Genomic DNA, 19,697 nt, shown 5'->3' with positions numbered 1-19,697 from the left:
TTTCTTTCTTTCTTTTTCTTTTCTTTTTCTTTCTTTCTTTCTTTCTTTCTTTCTTTCTTTCTTTCTTTCTTTCTTTCTTTCTTTCTTTCAAGATTTATTTATTTATTCATGAGAGACAAAGATTGAGAGGAGAGGCAGAGACATAGGTAGAGAGAGAAGCAGGCTCCTCGCAGGGAGCCCGATGCGGGACTCCATCCCGGATCCGGGGATCACGACCTGAGCCAAAGGCAGGCGCCCAACCACTGAGCCACCATGCGTCCCTTTTTCTTTCTTTCTTTTTTTTAATATTTTATTTATTTATTCACGAGAGACACAGAGAGAGGCAGAGACATAGGCAGAGGGAGGAGAAGCAGGCTCGCTGCAGGGAGCCCAATGCAGGACCCAGTCCCAGGACCCCAGGATCATGACCTGAGCCAAAGGCAGATGCTCAACCACTAAGCCCCCCAGGCGTCCCTACAAAGCTTTTTCTCAGTGATTGTAATGTTGAACCACTTAATGTTCTTAATGGCTTTTTATGTCTCCTAGATCATATGTGATTTTTAGAGGGGAACTTTTCCCTCTTGAAATCCCCAAACAGAATATAAACAGAAATATTCCTAAACAGAAATAAAACAGTAAGTGTTTTAGAATTATGAAAGGAGGGACGCCTGGGTGGTTCAGTGGTTAAGCGCCTGCCTTCCGGCTCAGGGCATGATCCTGGAGTCCTGGGGATCGAGTCCCACATCGGGCTCCCCGCGTGGAGCCTGCTTCTCCCTCTGCCTATGTCTCTGTTTCTCTCTGTGTGTTTGTGTCTCTCATGAATAAATAAATAAAAACTTAAGAAAAAAAAAAGAAGGGGGATACACCATTCAGAAACACTTAAAAAAAAAAAGAATTATGAAAGGATTATCAAACATTCATTCACCAAGAGGATAACCCCTTCACCTAATTGAACCAAGGAAGAAACAAAGGTAAACATGGATCCTTTTGTGGCCAGAGCTTGGGAACATCACTTGGAAAACAACTGATCTGCTCTGTCAATTTCTCATAGGGGGTACCCAGGTAACTCTAGTGATCTGGTGCTATCAAGGTGAAATTCAACTCCATTCTCAAAGCTGATGGTCTTTCAAAAGATGGCACTCTGAAATGATTATAAGCCATAAGCTGATAAATATACATAGTATCAGCGTAGGGGCCAAGGGCAGTCCACCCCAAGAGGGGCTACTTTATGCCAAAACACAAAGATCATTTTGAATTAAAAAGCAATCAAAGCCCAGCAGATTCAGGAAAGGTGCCTTACCTCCCCCCTCAACTGCCTAAAAAAAATTCAGATAGAGGATCTGTTCCAGGAAGAGAGCTATCACCACAGATATCTACATTACACTATGAACTAGCTATGGTAGACAGAGGAATCTGGCAAGGCCTGTTTGATCAAAGTCCTCTATGTCTCATTGTTTCTGAGTGACCTAGCAAACATTTGTTTACCAAACATTTACTCTTTTTCATCTTCCTGTGAATTGCATTCCTTCCCTTTGAAGTCCCAGTCCACTACCTCCTTTTCCTTAGTTCCAAATGACATGTATATGCCTCATTTTGCCTGTCTTTTGGAATTTCCGTGTCTGTGTAGATTCCCTGTACATAAGAAACTAAATCTGATTTCCTCTTGTTAATCAGTCTCATGTCAATTTGATTTTCTTAGTCCAGCTAGAAGGACCCAGAAGGGTACAGGAAATTCTTGCTTCCCGACACCAGCTTGTGTAAGAAAATACACTCTCCGCCCCCCTCCCCTACCTTTTACCTACTTTACTTTTCTATCCTGGAGGCTCAAGGAGTCTAAATTTTCATTGGTTCCAGCACAGTTTATATTTCCTTTTTTTTTTTTAATTCTTATTTATTTATGATAGTCACAGAGAGAGAGGCAGAGACATAGGCAGAGGGAGAAGCAGGCTCCATGCACCGGGAGCCCGACGTGGGATTCAATCCCGGGTCTCCAGGATCGCGCCCTGGGCCAAAGGCAGGCACTAAACCGCTGCGCCACCCAGGGATCCCTACAGTTTATATTTCCAAAAGCATCCCCTGGCTGCTGTGCACAGAATGGCCATAGCTCCTGATCTCCATCAGAAATTGTTGACCTAAATGTGTGGATGGGCTCTGGGAGGGCGGAGGAAGTGAGGGGAGAAAAGAAGCACAATCACTCTGAAAGGAGCCAGAGGAAGGGGAGAGAGGCACTCAAATAGAGAGCTAAAGCAAGGGGTTTGGGAAGACACAAGGTGAGGAACGGGCCCAAGAAGGGGAGATGAGAGACTGAGCACCACACTGACGGCAAGAGAGAAGTTGGGAAATGGAGAAATAGGTAAAGTGGAAAGATAGAGAAACTAGAAACTATAAAAACTTTGAATAAAACCTGATTCATCCCAAAGTATTCTGCAGTGTTTTTGTGAGACAGTGAGACTGAAATAGGAAGAGGCCCTTTATTTTCTTAGGAAAAGAACACAGACTGGAGGTGGGAGAGGAATGGGGGAGAATTTTCCAAACAGAGTAAGAGAGTCTGTGGCCTCTTAAACTGCCCCCACCCCCGCTGGATGAACTGTTTACACCACAGTCCCTGACTTTCTCCCCCCAGACACAGGCGATCGCGGACAGAATCCTGGACTCCTTGTGGGCTGAGGGCTGGAGGTTGGACTGCAGAGTTTGGTGCAGGGTGGGTAGGAGGCAGACAGGAGCTGCAGAAGAGGGATCTGCCTGGGGTGGGGCCCAGGCCTAGCCCAGGAGTGGGTGGGCTCCAGAGGGGGCAACCTACAGGCCTTATTGAGGGCACCTGGCTCCCTAAGTCTTCAGGGATACTGAATCAGGAAACATGGGGCTTCCCTCTCCAGCCTCCTGGGAACACACACATGGAGCCATAAAGGAGAGACAGAAACATCCACAAACTCAGATCAATCCTTCAAACCTATATCCCTAGACCCTCTGCTCCTGCCCAATTCGGACACACCACGGATACCTCCCCCTAGCAAAAACTGCCCTAACTCTTGAGACCTGAGCAAAGTCCCTCACCTACCCCATGGGGGAAGGCGGAAGGCCTTGGCAAAGGCAGTGTGCCAATTTGGCTCACTGCTGCACTTGTCCCCACAGAAACCACCAGAAGATCAGGGCCAGGCCTTGGTACCTAGTGCTGGAGTGTGCCACTCCACCTTCTGGCTGTTGCTGGTTAGAGATTTTGAACAAGCTAACCTAACACAGCTTGGATGCCTTCAGTGCAAGATTGGTATAATTATAGGCCCCTCCTTGTGATGCATGGAAAGGATGTAGTACTGCCTGGGGTTCATGGATGCCCAGTAAATGGTAGCAAGATGAGTGAGAAATGTCCTCAGTGTGTGTTTTGGTGACAAATTCATTCACTCCTTCATTGCACAAATGCTTATGGAGTGTCCACTGGGGAACAGTCTGGGGATATGTCATTGAACCATCTGGATTCCCCAACCCCCAGGGGTCATTTTACTGTTATATGGTATATTAGAGTTGTATCATATATCAGAAGAAAATATCTCCCAACGAGGGAGATGACTGCATGTGCGTGGGTGTGGATGAGGATTGCAGAATAGGTTTGGAAGTATGGGGGGGGTTAGGTATTTCCTGGAGAGCTGCAGTGCGTGTGGCTGGGAGGCGTCTACAATAGTGCAGCCTCAACTACTCCATCCCTATGTGGCGGGGTGGGGAGGGCACCAGGCAGGTAAGAATGGGGCAAGAGGGGAGAGTCTCACTTTTCTTTTTTAAAGATTTATTTATTTATTTATTTATTTATTATAGACACACACACACACACAGAGGCAGAGACACAGGAGGAGGGAGAAGCAGGCTCCATGCAGGGAGCCCGACGTGGGACTCGATCGCGGGATGGATCCAGGGACTCCAGGATCACTCCCTGGGCCAAAGGCAGGCGCTAAACCGCTGCGCCACCCAGGGATCCCCGAGAGTCTCACTTTTGGGGCTGGATTCGTTCCTGATACTCTGAGTCTCTACAGCCTCTGCAGTCCCTTTCTAATCTTAGCTTTCCCCGGGCCTACAGGAGGGTGTAGGAGCAAGAGACGGAGAGAATCCGAGCTTTCTCTGCAGAAACGTCAGGGGGGATGGAAATTGAGTTACAATGAAGCTAATGAGAGTAGTAACGTTCCGACCCTGGCCATCAGGTGCAGGCTCACCTTAGTTAGTGGCACCAGCACCCTAATACCAAGCGCCAGTCCCGGCGGCCGCCCGGGGAGCGCTCCGAGCACCGAATTCGCCGGCGCGCACCTCGGAGCAGGACTCTCCCGCCAGCGGCGGGGCCGGCGCGGGGGCGGGGGCGGCGCGGGGCGGGGCCGGCACGGGGGGCGGGGCCTGCGCGGGGCGGGGCCTGCGCGGGCGGGGGCGGGGCCTGTCCGGGCCCCTCCCCCGCGGGCCCGGGCGCGGGAGGGCGCGCGCACCGGGCGCTGGTTAAAGAGGCGCGCGGAGGCGGGCGCGGCGCACACTGCGGTGGCTGGCGGCGGACGGCCCACGTGTCTCCCCAGGGTCCGGCCTTGAGTTTCCCCCAGTTCCTCTTGCGGGTGCGAGCCAGGGCGCCCCCTTGCCCCCCCACGTGGTGTCCGCCCACCCTCCCCCGCCCGCGGGAGCGAGGCTCCGTACAGTTACCGGCGCTCGGCGGGCCAAGTCGACCGAGCGAGTTTGTCCCGGGAGCGGCGCCGGGGGGTGAGGGGGGGATAGGGCACTGCGCATGCGGAGCTCCAAATTCAAACAGCTGTTTCCAGAGGCTGGAGGGCGGGTGGACGCGGAGCCGCTGGGGCTAGGGGCGACTCAGTCCGGGAGGCGGCCGCCCGGGAGCCATGGTGGACAGGGGCCCCCTGCTCACCTCGGCCATCATCTTCTACCTGGCCATCGGGGCAGCGATCTTCGAGGTGCTCGAGGAGCCGCACTGGAAGGAGGCCAAGCAAAACTACTATACGCAGAAAGTGCATCTGCTCAAGGAGTTCCCGTGCCTGGGCCAGGAGGGCCTGGACAAGATCTTGCAGGTGAGCGGTCGCCCGTGCCCCTGCAGGCGCTCGAAGCGGGCCAGGGCGCCAGGGGCGCTGCGGGAGGCCCTTCACGGCTCCGGAGCACCCACAGCCCCCGCGGGGAGTGCAGGGGGCGGCAGGGCAGGAGCGGTCCGGCCTCGCAGGGGTCTGGCTGCCGGGACCCGGCGCTCATCCGTAGACACCGGAGTCACCCACACGCGGAGACTCTTCGGGAAGCCGGTTTGTCCAGAGAGAAGAGGTTGGGGTTGACCCCCGGGTGAACCGGGCCGCGCGGCGGCTCCGTGTGAGCCTGCGGGCACCTCCCTGGTTGGAAGGGGGCTGTAGGGCGGATAAAGGCGTTTATCTTTCTTCACTTGGAGACGCTCCCGGAGTTGGGGAGTCGAGCCGGTGCCACCCCTTCGCATCTCCACCTCCCAGCGCCAGACCCGTGCCGCGCCCGCCCGGTTTTTCTTCGCGAACGGGAGCCCGGCGGAGTTGCTGGAGGGTCCCCCAGCCCCAGCCTGAGCACAGCCTCCCCGCGCACCCGCGTCCTCGGCTCAGGAAGTGGGTAGGGGGCTCCGTCCGGCCCCAGCACCCGGCTTCGGGCGCTGACGGCCAGAATGCAGGGGACGCGCTCAGGCTTCCGCCAGGGCTTATCTCGCGGAGACAGCCCCCCTCCTCCCCCAGGGCTTGGAGCTAAAAAGTTTGTGAAAGTAGCAGGTTGAACAAAAGAGCAAAACCCAGCGCATCCTTTTTTAGGGGGAAGGAGAGGTTGAGCAGAATGAGAGGTGTTGGAGCGGGGGAGAGTCTCCTCTGTGTTGGCTTTGAGAACCTCTCATCTTCTGGTTGACGCTTTGACCTTACTGGGATAAACTGGGGGCTGATCATGGTGGCTGGGACCTTGGGTCTGTTTGGGGACCGGGGCCCTCTGCTCTCGTTTCTCAGAGGCTCTTAGCCTTAACCACTCACCCTCTTGGCCTGCATTAATGGCCTCTCTCCAGTGGAAGGATCAGGACCTGGATATAAGAGCTGGTGAAGGCTCTAGATTGTGGGGTGGACTAGGGGTAGGTAGACTGTCCAAGGTGTTACATTTTTCTCTTGGGATGAAAGATGCCACAAAGGAGGTTTGATGAGGAACAGCGTTCAATCTGCAGCAGCCCGCCTCCCCCCTCCCAACATTTTATGGTGGTCTAGTTGTCTCCCATTAGATTGGTATTATGTCTCTCCTGTCTTCATCATTCTTTCCATTCCTGGACCGTTGGAAAGTTGAAAGCTTTGGAAAACAGGAGGATGTCTTGCCTTTGCTACCTCCTTTTTGTTCTGAAATCAATGGACATTCCCACACGTGAGCATCTAGGTACGGATGAGCAGCTGGGCAAGGAAAGACTTGACCTCTCTGGCCAGCAGGAGAGGCAGCGAAGGCCCGCAGGTTGGGTGTTGGATTTTAGTAGGGAGAGTCTCTGGACCTGTAGCAGTCAGTCCCCAGAGTGGCGGCCCAGTACAGGTTCGGTTCGGTGGGGAGGATGAGCCTTAGAGGGTAATTGGGTGTTTTTAGCCCCCAGTAGCAGGAGCTTCTTTGGAGGAGTGTGTCTGCCCTGTGCGTGCATATTGGGGAGGGGTCACTTTATAATTTCCCTTGAGGAAACAATTCCCCAGGAGAACGAGTTGTTGTTTAGTTTGTTCTAGGGCTTTGTTTAGAGGGGGAGGAGGGCAGGCGTGGGTGATGAAGAATCAAGCTGCCCTCGAAGTGTTTCCCTCTTCGCCGCAGCAGGGGAAGGAAGGAAAGAATTCAAGGCTGAATGTGGGAAAATAAACTTCAAAACCCAAGGAGAAGGGAAAGGGGGGGGTGGTCAGGGTAAGGCAGCCGGGTGCAGCTGGTGGTAGTAGCTTTGGAAGTTAGATAGCTTTCTTAGGTGTTTGAGCAAACAAAATGCCTCTTATTTGGAGGTCCTCTTAAACCTACCAAAGATTGCCCCCAAAGTGGGCAGGTAACTTTTAGATTTGAGCATCAGGCCATTTCTGATTTGGAGATGATTAAGGACAGCCCTGTTCATCATCCCTGGCCAGAAAACTCTCAGACCTCCAACTGGATGAGTCCCCTCCCATCATAGGAAAAACCCAAGAAATGGACAACTGACCAGGGGAAGCATTTTGCTAGCGTCACTTTTTAGTCTGCTGAAATCTGCTGCCTGGCTCTGCTTTCTGTTCTGTGACTTGAAGCATTGCCTGAGGCCCCAGGAAATTGGTTTAAGAAAAAAAAAAAACAAACAAAAAACCAAAGACTCAGTCTTTAAAATTCAAACTTCTTTCCCATCGGCCCCTGCCCCGGGGCTTTCACACCTGAGGTCCTGTGTTTTGTCAGGTTCTGAATCACCTTTGTTATCCTAAAGAAGTCCCACACTAGGAATTCCTGGGGTTGGGGCAGGCTCTTGGGAGGGGTTGTTAGAAGGGAAGGGGGTGCAGTCTGGTTTGGGGTTTTATTTTTGCTGGAAATTGCACATGATTTTAAAAGCATGCTAAGGGAATCAAGGCAACACACCCCTCACTTTTCGTTAGATCTTTGGAAATAGGCCCCAAGTTCTCAGGTACTTCCTCCCTGTTCAAGCTGTGGTTGAACTGAAATGGAGGCCAACTTTCAAACCTCGAGCCTCCCCACCCCTACTGGCCTCAGACCACGTGGTCGCCCTCCTTCCTGCCTTCAGAACCACCTTGGAACCTTGCTCCCAAGCCTTGTTCCCCTGGCCTCTTGCTAAATTGCAGAGGTTCCCAACAAAGGCAGTTAGCATTGTCTGAATACCTTGTGAGTTGGGCATGGTGGGAGGTATGTGGATTTTATGAGAGAGGACACGGGCAATTTTGCCATCTGGCTTGGCCATTTACCCATCAAGCCATTTAAATTTGCCTCTTCTTGTCTACAAAATGAGGGTCCTGTGAGGATCAGGTCAAGTAGAAACATTAGGCAAGATGTGTACAGATGTGACTTAGGAGAGCCAGCATGTGCTCCCCCTGTTAGCGCTTATTGAGCACACATTGACCGAATGTTTTACCTGTATTCCTTCAGGTACTCCTTATAGCCACCTTGTGCATTCAGATAAGGAAACTGAAGCTCAGGGACCTTGGAGTGGCCTTGGTTACACCGCAGGAGTGCACAGCCTGGGGTGGGAACCAGGCAGTCTGCCTCAGAGCCTGCTGCTTCTACACCTTTGCCCTCCTTAGGCATGTGAAGCTGTTGAATGGTTGGTCTGTAAGTGAGCTAAGTGAATGGGTTCAGGTGGACACTGGTCGGCTGGGAAATTCTATTTTTTATTTCCTCTGGAACAAGCATTGGCATGCAGGCCTCCTGCGTTGGGCCTGGCCCAGCCAGCAGCTCCTCTGTGGCTGCGGTAAGCATCAGTCCACCCCTCCCTTGGCAGCACAAAAAAGCAAAGAGTTAGGGTGAAGGGGAGCAGTCAACCTTTCTCAGCCTTCACTTCTGGTGTGCAGTGTTCATAAACAGGAAGGATTTGAGAACTCACTGTGCACCAGAGCTTCGAATAAGCACCTTGTAAATAGTCTTATTTTAATTTAATCTTGGTGACCACCCCCTTTTATAGATGAGGACAGTGATGTAACTTGCCCGGGATTATATGGTGCAGAGTCAGGTTTCACACTGTTGTATTCCAGAGTACACGAGAATTAGTCAGCAAGCCTTTATTAAGTGCCCACTGTGTGCCAGGCACGAGGCAAGGCTCTGGGAGTGCAAAGACAGGATGAAGACACTGCCAGGCTGAGACTGGCTTCTGAGAAAAAGGATGAATAAACTCAACCATGACAGGATGGGTTTTCTAGACTTCTCACATAGTTGACCAGTTCCCAGAAGCCTTTTTGGATCCTACTGGCCTCCTTGCCAGCTTCAGACTGCATTATCATATTTGGAGGTTTTCCATATGTGCCAGAACCCTCTCCTTTTATTTACTGGACCCTTCCTACTCTATACCTGTTCCAGTCTACACTAGTCAGGCTGATCCCAATTTTAAAGGTCTGACCTCGAGTTACTAACACCAATCCTACTCCTAAAATTTGAAATATATAACCAGGAATTATGTGCTAAAATTACATCTGACCAAAATGCTGAGAATGGGGCACATTAATTGAGTTTTTTTGAGAATTGAGGGTTAACATGAAAACCTCTTTTGTTTCGAGCCTTGTTGGAAATTGTAAAGCACACTGGTCCTCTTAACTGCTTTTGTAAGTAAAGGAACACAATAGATCTTTTGATTATCCAAGATCATGGAGGCCTCCACGTCATTAGTTTGAATTTGGATCCTCACTGTCTAGAACTGCAGAAGTGGAAAAGTAGAGAAGTCTGGTTTTTGAGAGGAAATGGACGAAAGAGGTCCCCTCCTAATGGCTCATTTGTTTATGTTCTGCTCAAAGTTGAGGGCGGCCAAAAAAATAAGAATTCTTAAATCGATAAATCTGCCTCAGTTAACTGCTCTAGTTAGAGTTTTGACAGTTAAAGTGAATTTGTATTGAATCGTTTTGGGAGTTTTACTAGAGCCCTTGGGATGATTACAGATGGCGTGGTATTAGAGACTTATCATCTAGGGTGGGAATTAGCAAGTGTTGAAAGGTTCTAGTGGGGGTGGGGAGAGTCCTATAGGAGGGGGTGCAAGGGAGGTGAGGACTGTTGCTTCTAAGTATTTTCCTGGGGTTTTGCCCTATTTATAGTCTCCCGTTTAAAAGAAACAATCTTCCAGTTTTGGATGCTGTGCTTGGCTGGCTCTGACCTCAGGCCAAGGGCTTTCATCTTGAACTTGGCTGTTTGCTGTCAGATTGGGCTCAGCCTCTGAACTCTATGTGTGGTGGGGGTGGGGAATAGGGAAATATAAGGCTTTGGGGAGCAGAGGAGCCCCACTCCTGAGACAAAACCCCTGACAGAGTCTTTCTACAGATTGAAGTGCTAGATCCAACTGGGGCTTCAAGAAGGACGTGGCCAGAACTGGGTGATAGAGAGGCCAAATGTGCTGGGTACTACAAGAAGGTGTGTAAAAAGTAGGTTTGCCTCCTTCCCGTGTTTCTTTTGGGGAATGGAGCAGGACGAGGCGAGTCTCCTTGGAGACCTCACTGAGGGTTCCCTGGTACTCTTAGAATAGGGCAGAGGAGGCCTGATCTGTCTATCCTCCCCAAGGATGGGTTGACATGGATAGAGGACATGCTACCTACCCTCTAAGTGCCACTTGCCCCACCAGCTGCAGGCCCCTTGCTGTTGCTGAGAGTCCCATCCATGTAGCATGTGTGATGGTTATGGGCTGGCCTCTGAAGCCATGCCACAGTATCACCCTCCTGGTTTACCTAGACCCGTGCTTGGCACATATAGTAAGTGCTCGTTATGTGGTAAAAAAAAAAAAACCCCACATAACAGAGTTTGCTATCTTATCCTTTTTTTTTTTTTACCCCATCTTAACCATTTTTAAAAGTACAGTTCATTCATGTTAAGTATATTCACAGGGTTGTGAAATAGATCTCCAGAACTTTTTTGTCTTGCAAAACAGATTCTATCCCCACTAAACAACTCCTCTTTCCCCTCTCCCCCAGTCCCTGGTAATGCACAATCTACTTCTGTTCTTGTGACTTTGATTATTCTGAATACCTTTCAAGTGGAATCATATAGTATTTGTCTCTTGGAGTAAAATGGTGCAACCACTATGGAAAACAGTGTTAGAAGAGGTTCCTTAGGAAATTAAAAGTGGAACCATATGATCCAGATTCCCTCTTCTGGGTGTGTATCAACCAGATTTTTAAAGAGTTAGACAAATAAGGGGGGGTGATGGTGGAACTTTCTTGCCCACAGCCCTCAGGGAGGAGTATAACTGTGTGATGGTCCAGGGCTGCTGCCACAGGGCTGAGAGGTGAGGGTCAGTTGATGCAGCCCTCTGGGTTTAGCCAAGGAATTTGAACTGACCAAATGTTTGCAATTTAAGTAAGTGAGTGAGCAGCATTTCAAAAAGTTCCCTGTTCTTCACAAGCATTGCAACTTAAAAGAAGTGGAGTATTCGCCTCTAAATTAACAGCATTTCTGTGGGCTGATCCCTTCACCTCATGGGTGTTCTGATAAGGATTCTTCCTCCCTTCCTCCTACTGATGTGATGAAATGTGGGTTATTCCACCAAAGCCCACAGAGCCCACAGCCTCCCCCCCCAAAAAAGAGCCCCCCCCCATCCTCCCCTCACACTCCCATCCCCAGCTTTCAATTAGGACACCTTCTCACCATGAGCCCCTTGGAGGGTCAGGTCTAGGTCCCTGCCAAAGCCATCCCCACTCCTTATTTGGTTACCTTTCCAGATTATGTCTTAGTTGTCCCTTTATGTAAAAGTAGGGATGGTATACTCCAGCTCTGTACAGCTGCAGGGCCTCTGAGTTTTTGATGAGGAATTAATCTGGTCCCTAAATTTTGGAGATCTGGGCAAAGAAAGGGTGGCTCACAGAGGGGCCTCCCTGCTGGCTAGCATTTTTATGTGTGCTGAAGCCTCAGAAACCAGACAGGGAGCCTTAGCCCTCAGGAGCTCAGCCTCACTGGGGAGAGAGACCGTCATAGTGGTGAAATGAGAGGAAATGCGGTCCTGGTGCTGAGTGATGGGTTGCAGATGGTCGAGGCCAGAGAGATGGACGAGGGTCACAGGGCCTCAGAGGATTCAGTTCCTGTTTCCTGAGCCTCTAAAACTCCTTGGCCTGTAGGGGATCTGGCTCTGAACAACACATAATCCTGCCCTCAGGGAGCCCCTAATCTAGAAGAAGAAAAGTAAAGAAGCTGTCCCCTGGTTGACATTGGTAACCTGGAGGTTCTAAGGGTGAACCATTGAGAAATTAATTTCTACTCTTGAATTTAAAGAAGCAGGAACTTAAGGCAAGCTGGGAAGATGAGTAGCAGCCCCTGTGAGCATCCTGCTGAATTCTGACTGCATGCCAGGCATCGGGCTGGTTCTTTAACTAGTGTCTCATTAAAACAGTCTAGTGGGTTAAAAGTTACTGCTATACCTGTTTTCTAGGAAAATGGAGGCCACGCGATTTGCCGGGGTTCAAATGGCTAACTAGAGGCTGAGACTCACCCTGCCTTGTTGATTGCAGAGCCAGGAGGTTGGAGTACTGGGAGGGGGCGTGGGGGGGTGCGAGCCTAGCATTTGCTTTAGCCACCGGCTTTGTGAACTATTTTGTGCATCATCATCATCTATGCAGCAGCTTCTGCAGTAGGTGCTCTCTTACCAGCACTACATGCTGGTAGGAGCAACAGAATGGACCACAGAGGTTCAGCCTAGAGTTTGTACATCTATGAAGTGGAAGAATGAGAATTTGAACCTAGAATCCACATGCTGAAACTTTTTGTTCTTTGTGGGGTGGAAAGGTGGAAAAAAACAAGGAGCAAAGGCCTGGGGGCAGGAAAGGGTTAGCCTTGTGTGGTGCCTTCTGAGCCTTAGGTATGTGGGACAGCTTTCAGGATGCTTATTACCTAGCTCCAAAACCTTGAGCAGGTCAGCCTCCTCATCTGTGAAATGGGAAGTAGTATAGTATCTCCCTCGTGTCTACAGAATCCACGTAAATACACTTGGCAGAATGTCTGGCACATGCGGCCGATGACCTGCTGCCTATCAGCTGCTGTGCCTCTCTTTCTCTATATGCCTGCTTCAGGCCCCACCACGGAGTGATCTCCTGATCTGGAGATGGAGATACGGATGATATCGCCCACCAAATTCCTCCTCGTGGAGTCGCCCAACATTTCCCATTTCTTTCAAGTTCACCCACAACTCTCCCCTCAAAAGAAAGAATGGTCAACATCTAAAAATGTGGAAGGTGTCCCCTCTTCTCTTTCTTCTCTTTCTCCCACCCTGCTGGGAGAAGGGTGGCAAGGGTTTCTCTGCTCAGTCCTGGCAGTGTCCCAGGCTCTGATCAAACCTTTTCCATTCCGGATGATTCCAGGTGCAGATGGCCTCCTGGGTGTCCTCCCTGGGTGGTGATCACACAGGATCTGGGGTCAGAGTTGTACCCTTGTACGGGGCAGGCACCACCCACTTCCTCTCCCAGAGAGCCTTTGGTAGACAGGTCCCTTTGATTGGCTTTGAAATGTACATTCTATTTTTCCTCTCCTCCATCTAAATATTTGGGTTTCCTGCTGAAATATTTAGGCAGGATTGCATACTGTGGCTGTTGTCACCTCCTGTGGCCCAGTGTAATCTGGCTGCAGCTGCTTAGCTAGGCCCCTCCTGGGAGGGAGAGGCTTCCCTCCATCCCCCTCTCGCCCCCACCCAACCCCAGGGGAAAGCCCTGCAGGAGTGCTTGATGGCAGGGATAGTATCTGGTAGAGAGCCCCTCCTTTCGTCAGTGTAGACCTGTGCTTGGGTCTGGGTCTGACAGACTTGGATCTGAACCACTGTGTAGGCAGTGGCTGATTCTTTTTTTTTTTTTAAGATTTTATTTATTTATTCATGAGAGAGGCGGAGACACAGGCAGAGGGAGAAGCAGGCTCCATGCAGGGAGCCTGGATGCGGGTTTTGATCCCAGGACTCTGGCATCATGACCTGAGCCAAAGGCAGATGCTCAACCACTGAGCCACCCAGGCGTCCCCAGTAGTTGATTCTTTTTTTTTTTTTTTAAGATTTTATTTATTTATTTATTTATTTATTTATTTATTTATTTATTTATTTATTTATTTATGAGAGAGAGAGAGGCAGATACAGGCAGAGGGAGAAGCAGACCCCACACAGGGAGCCCAATGTGGGACTCGATCCCAGGACCCCGGGATCAGGCCCTGGGCCGAAGACAGACGCTAAACCGGTGAGCCACCTAGGGAGCCCCCCAGTAGTTGATTCTAACATGGTTCCAGTTCTGCCTACAGTACTGGTTTTTGCTGTGCGACTCTGGCCAGATTTCACTTCTCTAGATCCCCTTCCTACAAGTAAATTCATCCATTCATTCAAGACAGTTTGGAGTGCTTGGAGTTAAATTAGGCCCAGCTAGACTGAGGAGTCCTGCGCAGGCAGGGACATGTCTCTTCACCCTTGGCCCTACTCCACAGAAATGTGCAAAAAGCCTGTGGGGTTTAATTGACCACTGATAGCCTCACCATGTCTGGTGGGCCCCAGGTGGCTGGTGGTGTGCCTGGCTCTGAGGGGATGATGCTAAGAGCCATGTGGACCTTCCATTTCGAAGTCCGGTCGGGAGGGGCCGGACCTCTTCAAGATCAAGACACTTGTCTAGGTGAATTGAGCCAGGCCCAGACTCTGGCCTCTGGTCTCATAGGCTTAGTTAGAATCGTGGCGAGGAGGGGGAGAAGGGGGGTAGTGCCATTATCGAAATGTGCTCCCACTTTCCCCTTCAAGCCTCATGAGGTGGGGTCACATTGCCTAGTGGTTAAGGATGGGCTTTCAACTGCTGGGGATTTACCCCAAAGATACAGATGCAATGAAACGCCGGGACACCTGGACCCCGATGTTTCTAGCAGCAATGTCCACAATAGCCAAACTGTGGAAGGAGCCTCGGTGTCCATTGAAAGATGAATGTATAGAGATGTGGTTTATGTATACAATGGAATATCACTCAGCCATTAGAAACGACAAATACCCACCATTTGCTTTGACGTGGATGGAACTGGAGGGCATTATGCTGAGTGAAATAAGTCAATCGGAGAAGGACAAACATTATATGGTCTCATTCTTTTGGGGAATATAAAAAGTAGTGAAATGGAATAATGGGGAACGGAGAAAAAATGTGTGGGAAATATCAGAAAGGGAGACAGAACATGAAAGACTCTTAACTCTGGGAAATGAACTAGGGGTGGTGGAAGGGGAGGAGGGCGGGAGGTGGGGGTGAGTGGGTGACGGGCACTGAGGGGGGCACTTGACGGGATGAGCACTGGTTGTTATTCTATATGCTGGCAAATTGAACACCAATAAAAAATCAATTTATAAAAAAATAAATAAAATGGATTCTTAAGTAAACAAACAAACAAAAAAGGATGGGCTTTCAAGTCACAGCGCCTTTGCAAACTATGTGACCCTGATCACATTGCTGCATTGGAAAGTGGGAGCAATGCTACTCATCTCAGTGGGAGAAAGATCGTAGGACAAAGCATGCACGGAGGTCACTCACTTTGGCTGGGCAGTCAGCTCCAAGTTAACCTTAGATTCGGTTCTTGTGACCTCTTTTTTGAGGAACTTGGAACAGCTGTCCCACTCTGAGTCTTTATCTCTAGAAACCCCCTTCTCTGCTTCCTCTGTCCTACCCCTTATTTTATAAACTTTTCCTAAAGTCCTTTCCCTTGGGATTAACCAGGCCAATGGGCATGAGGGCCTTTAATAGATCTGTCCTCCGGGGCCAGGGTGGCTGTGGTTTCTGCTTTCAAGGAACTCAACGTAGAGGAGCAAATAGCCATCCAGTCCTTCATTCAGCAGATATTTACTAAGCACATACTATGTGCCCAAACCTGTTTGAGACCTGCTGCAAAGAGCAGGAACCTCATCCCTGCCTTCTGGGGAATGTCTTCAGACCATGTACTGTGGAAACCAAAAGGGCAAGTGGACGTGCTGGGGGAGGGAAGAAACAGCCCCTGCCCCTCACTTGTGGAAACGGTTTCATCTTCAGAGCCTTCTGAGGAGGAACAGGAGGAAGGCTGGGCTGTTCAGGGGAGAGGGACATGTTCTGACCTGATAACTCTGGCTCGGCTGGAGCCTGTGTCGGGCTCCTTTTCCCCTGATGGCCCTCACAGGGTACCCCTCCACAGCAGACCAAGGATGTGAGCCCCATTGAACGGAGTTGCCTTTAGCAACTGGATGACCCCTAAGAAGCTTGCAGATACCCTGCTCAGATTCCCACCCTTGGCTTTGCCATGGGTCGCCATAGACTTGTTTATCTGAGGTGCCTTCCTGTGGCCTCTCCGGGCTGGACTAAAGTGTGGCGGTGAAACACCATCCCATTTGCTAGATAGGAAAACCAAGGCCTGTGAGGAGCTAGGGACAGACTGTGGAACTAAGCCCAGGGTAAACTAGCTTAGCTTGCGTAGGCCCAGAGCTTTTCCCACCAAGCCATTTGTCACCCTGCCTCTAATCACCCTCCCGCCAACCTTTTTTAAGATTTTATATATTTATTCATAAGGGACACAGAGAGAGGCAGAGACATAGGCAGAGGGAAGAGAAGCAGTCTCTTTGCAGGGGGCTAGATGCAGGAGTCAATCCCAGTACTCCAGGATCACGTCCTGAGCCAAAGGCAGACATGTCACTGAGCCACCAGGTTCCCCTCTAATCCCCTTCTAAATCGCCTTTACATCAAAATCATAACGGTCTTGTAGGTTGCAGAGCACGGATTCTACTCACACTAACCTGGCCTGCCCGATTTTTTTAACCTGCCTAGCACACTCCTTGTGATCTTGAGTGCCAGCTTCCCCACCCTAACTAGTGAGTTTTTCTAAAACAAGAGGCAAGAGTGGAGATGGTTGGTAACTGTAGGCTCAGAAGGGAGGATGTTTTTCGGGACCAACCAGAGCCTGGAGCAGAAAGGATCTGGTGCCTTCTAGGGAGTTTCCCTATCACAGGACCCCACACCCCAAGTGTTTGCACCCAAGGAGCTGTTGTTGGCTGGTTTTTCCAGAATATGCCCCCCCCCCCGCCCCCACCACTCTTGGAGGTTGGCAGGCATGGTTGATGGGGGAGGAGAATCAGGCTCTGGGCACTTCTGGCGGCAAATCATAAATTGTGAGGCCGGAGGGAGCTTAGTGGTTACTTAACTGGCCTCCCTGTTCAGCCCTGGAGCCAAGGCCCAGACCTTAGGAGGTTATGTAACTTTTCCCAGGTTACTGTGCTCACCGGGGGCTGGGAAGCACAATAAAGGAGTAATTAGAGCTAAGTGGGGCAATTAGGGAAGGCTTCTTGGAAGCAGTGTCCCCAAGAGGTAGATTGAAAGGTGACTGCCACACCTCCTAATAGCTCTCCTGGCTGGTGTCACATCAGTAAGGGGGGGAAGGGGTCCTTCATAGACTCAGGTCATGACCCCCAACTCAGAAAACCCTCAGTGGCCTCTCCCTCAGAAGGGAGCCAGCCAGCATTCTTGCAGTGGCCTCTGTGATTTGGACTCTCCCACCCACGTGGTCTCAGCCTCTTTCTGGACCCCTCCCCTTGATCCCCTTAGGTCTCGATTAGAGACAAAAGGCCATCTCTTCAGGGTGGTGAGGTGTTGTAAAACTACAGCAAGTTTACTGTTTTTACCAAGAACTCGAGATCTGTGTCCACCCCTAACGTAAATTGCTCTGGGGAAGGGTGGCAGCGGGGCCAGAGCAATAGTCACACCATAGGAGTAGCGGTGGCTGACATTGGTGAGGGAAAGGGCGTTGTAGGCCAGGCAAGGGCCATCACCACATGGCATCGACTCCCCCAGCCATGGTAAGATAGCAGCTGTGGGTAACCTCATTGTGTAGATAAGGCATCTGAGGCAGAGAGATTAAATGACATAACCAAGGTCACACAGCTAGTTAGTGGCCTGAGCCCAGGCTTCTGAGTCTAGAGCCAGAGCTCCATCAAGGGGGCTCTCACTTAGACTCTGCGAGGTCCTAAATCATCACCAGTCCTACCCATCTGACTAGTCACTCTTTGGGGCTGGACTTTCTATTTGGGGCCCATTGGCTCTTCGTACCCCAAGTGTTCCATGCATGCTTTGCTGGCTTTGCGTTCTGCAGCCTTGTGGGTTCTGACACCACTGTATTCCCGACCACATTGACCATATATAGGTTTATTTGCCATTTACGGCATGGAAAGTTTTAAAGCAGGAAATCTTGGGTTATAAGTGGGTGTCATAATTCTGAGTTGAGGCTGTCAACCCCCCTCCTGCCCTCATCTCCTTTCCTCCAGCATCCTTACAGACCTAACAGGCCCCGACCCTTCGTGACAAGATTTATGGGTCGGGCGACCCAGAGACCCGAGCCTTCAAGAGAGAATCAAGGAGTTGGAGGAGGGACGTGCAGTTGCTGGTTGGCTGTGGGGTTTCCATCTGAGTGCCATATTACCTGCTCCTTCCTCAGCAGCTAAACCCATACTTGTGACATATATCCCCATTTGGCTTCCCCAGGGACAACCCCCAGCAAGACCCTGGCCTGCACCTAGGGAGGCATTAGTTTTAGTCTTGCCATTCTCCTGGAGTGGATGGAAGTGCCACCCAGACATTGTCTGCATGACTGATGACAGAGATGGGCGATGCCGCAGCATGTTGAGGACCACAGAGCCAGCCCTTTATGGACTTGAATGTTCATTTGGGCTGGGGTGTCCTTTGTGTCTAGTGCAAGGTTCTGGATCCTCTCACATCCCAGGTGCAGGATGGCACCTGTTCACAGACCCTCCAGAAGAGAAAGAACAGCAGCCCCATACCTTTCCCATCTCTGCTGTTCAAATAAAGCTCTTGCCTCCTGGGTCGTGGAATGCATCCTGACAGTGTTAGCTTTGGAAGGATGCCCTTCCCTTCTCAGCATCCCGGCCCCCTGGAGCAGTGGCTGCCTCTCGCTGAGGGATAAGTGCTGAGTGGGCTAAGTGGGGCACGCTGATGCAGTAGTGTCTTGTCAGCACCCCCCTGGGGAGCAGGAAAAGGGAGGGTGTCCTGATTATCAGCTTTTCAACACCCCATCTCTCCCATCCCCCAGACTCTAGCCGCAGCCCAGAGATCTACTTAGTGAGCTGGGGACTGGAAGGCAGAGCTGGGTTCTGGGGCTGGCTCAGCTGACTTGCTGTGTGACTAGACCAGGTCACCGCCCCTCTCTGAACCAAGGACTTGCTCACTAAAGCTGATTAGGCACTTACTGAGCACCTGCTGTATGCTTAAACCAGTGCTGGTTTAAGGATTTTGGAAATTAAGGGAAGAATTAGTTACTGGCCCTGCTTTTGAGGTGGGGTGAGGCCATGCAGTATATATTGAGGACAATGAAGTAGCCATGTGGCATGTTGCGGGGGCCTCAGGTGCCCCAAGGTAGAAGAGTTGCCGTAGGAGAAGCTGACAGGGAAGGCTCCCCTTTCTCTAGAGGTTAGCTTTTTTCTTTGAGCCTCGGCACCCTCGGCACCACCTCCCCACCCCGGGGCATCAGAGCACCTTGCGTTTTGACTTGTGTGTACTCCTCTCCTGCTCCACAAGGCCCTCAGCCTGTGCCCCATCGGATCGCAAACCTAGCGCAGTGTGAGGGAGTAATTATTAACGATCACCCTGAACCATGACACTGTATTTCTCTCTCCTTTGGCTTGTCTTCCACCAGCCCCCAAATACCAGAAGCAGGACCAGCACAGCCCTCTTTTGCCTTCCAGTTAGGCCCACCTCCAATCTGGAAAACTGTCCCTAGCCTTCTTCCCAGTGGGGATCTTGCTTGACCAGATTCTTTGTCCACCCAGCAGACGCTCTGTGACTGCCCACACCCCTGTGATCCTCCTGTGTGCACTGCCCTCTTGGGACAGGTCAAGAGGTTCCCCATGAAGTGTCACCGTCTCCCTGGGTGTGGCTCCGCGGTGCTGGGGCAGGACATCGTCAGAGTCATGGGAGGCACTTTTGGGTTTTGCTCTAGAAGGTCCCCACCTGCACCAAGCCTGCTGAGGATTCAGAGTTCACAGATCTCAGTTTTGGCATGCCCTGTCTTTTTGGAAAGTTCCAGCACTGAGAGCTGTATATGGCCAAGTCCTCTGGCTCCTCAGCTCTGTATTG

General features: G+C 50.9%; 1 protein-coding gene across 1 annotated transcript in view; it reads left to right on the top strand.

Annotated features, from left to right (window-relative positions):
* The first annotated feature begins 4,483 nt into the window (after window positions 1-4,483).
* KCNK5 (potassium two pore domain channel subfamily K member 5) overlaps window positions 4,484-19,697 on the top strand; it is a 38,851-nt gene continuing 23,637 nt past the window's right edge. The window contains exon 1 of the mRNA XM_038553956.1: window positions 4,484-5,021. Coding sequence (XP_038409884.1) covers window positions 4,836-5,021 — 186 coding nt within the window. The 5' untranslated portion in view covers window positions 4,484-4,835. The remainder of the gene's footprint in view (window positions 5,022-19,697) is intronic.

Source organism: Canis lupus, chromosome 12 (assembly GCF_011100685.1).
Source record: "Canis lupus familiaris isolate Mischka breed German Shepherd chromosome 12, alternate assembly UU_Cfam_GSD_1.0, whole genome shotgun sequence".
Lineage (NCBI taxonomy): Eukaryota > Metazoa > Chordata > Mammalia > Carnivora > Canidae > Canis > Canis lupus.
This window is presented reverse-complemented; position numbering and strand designations above follow the sequence as displayed.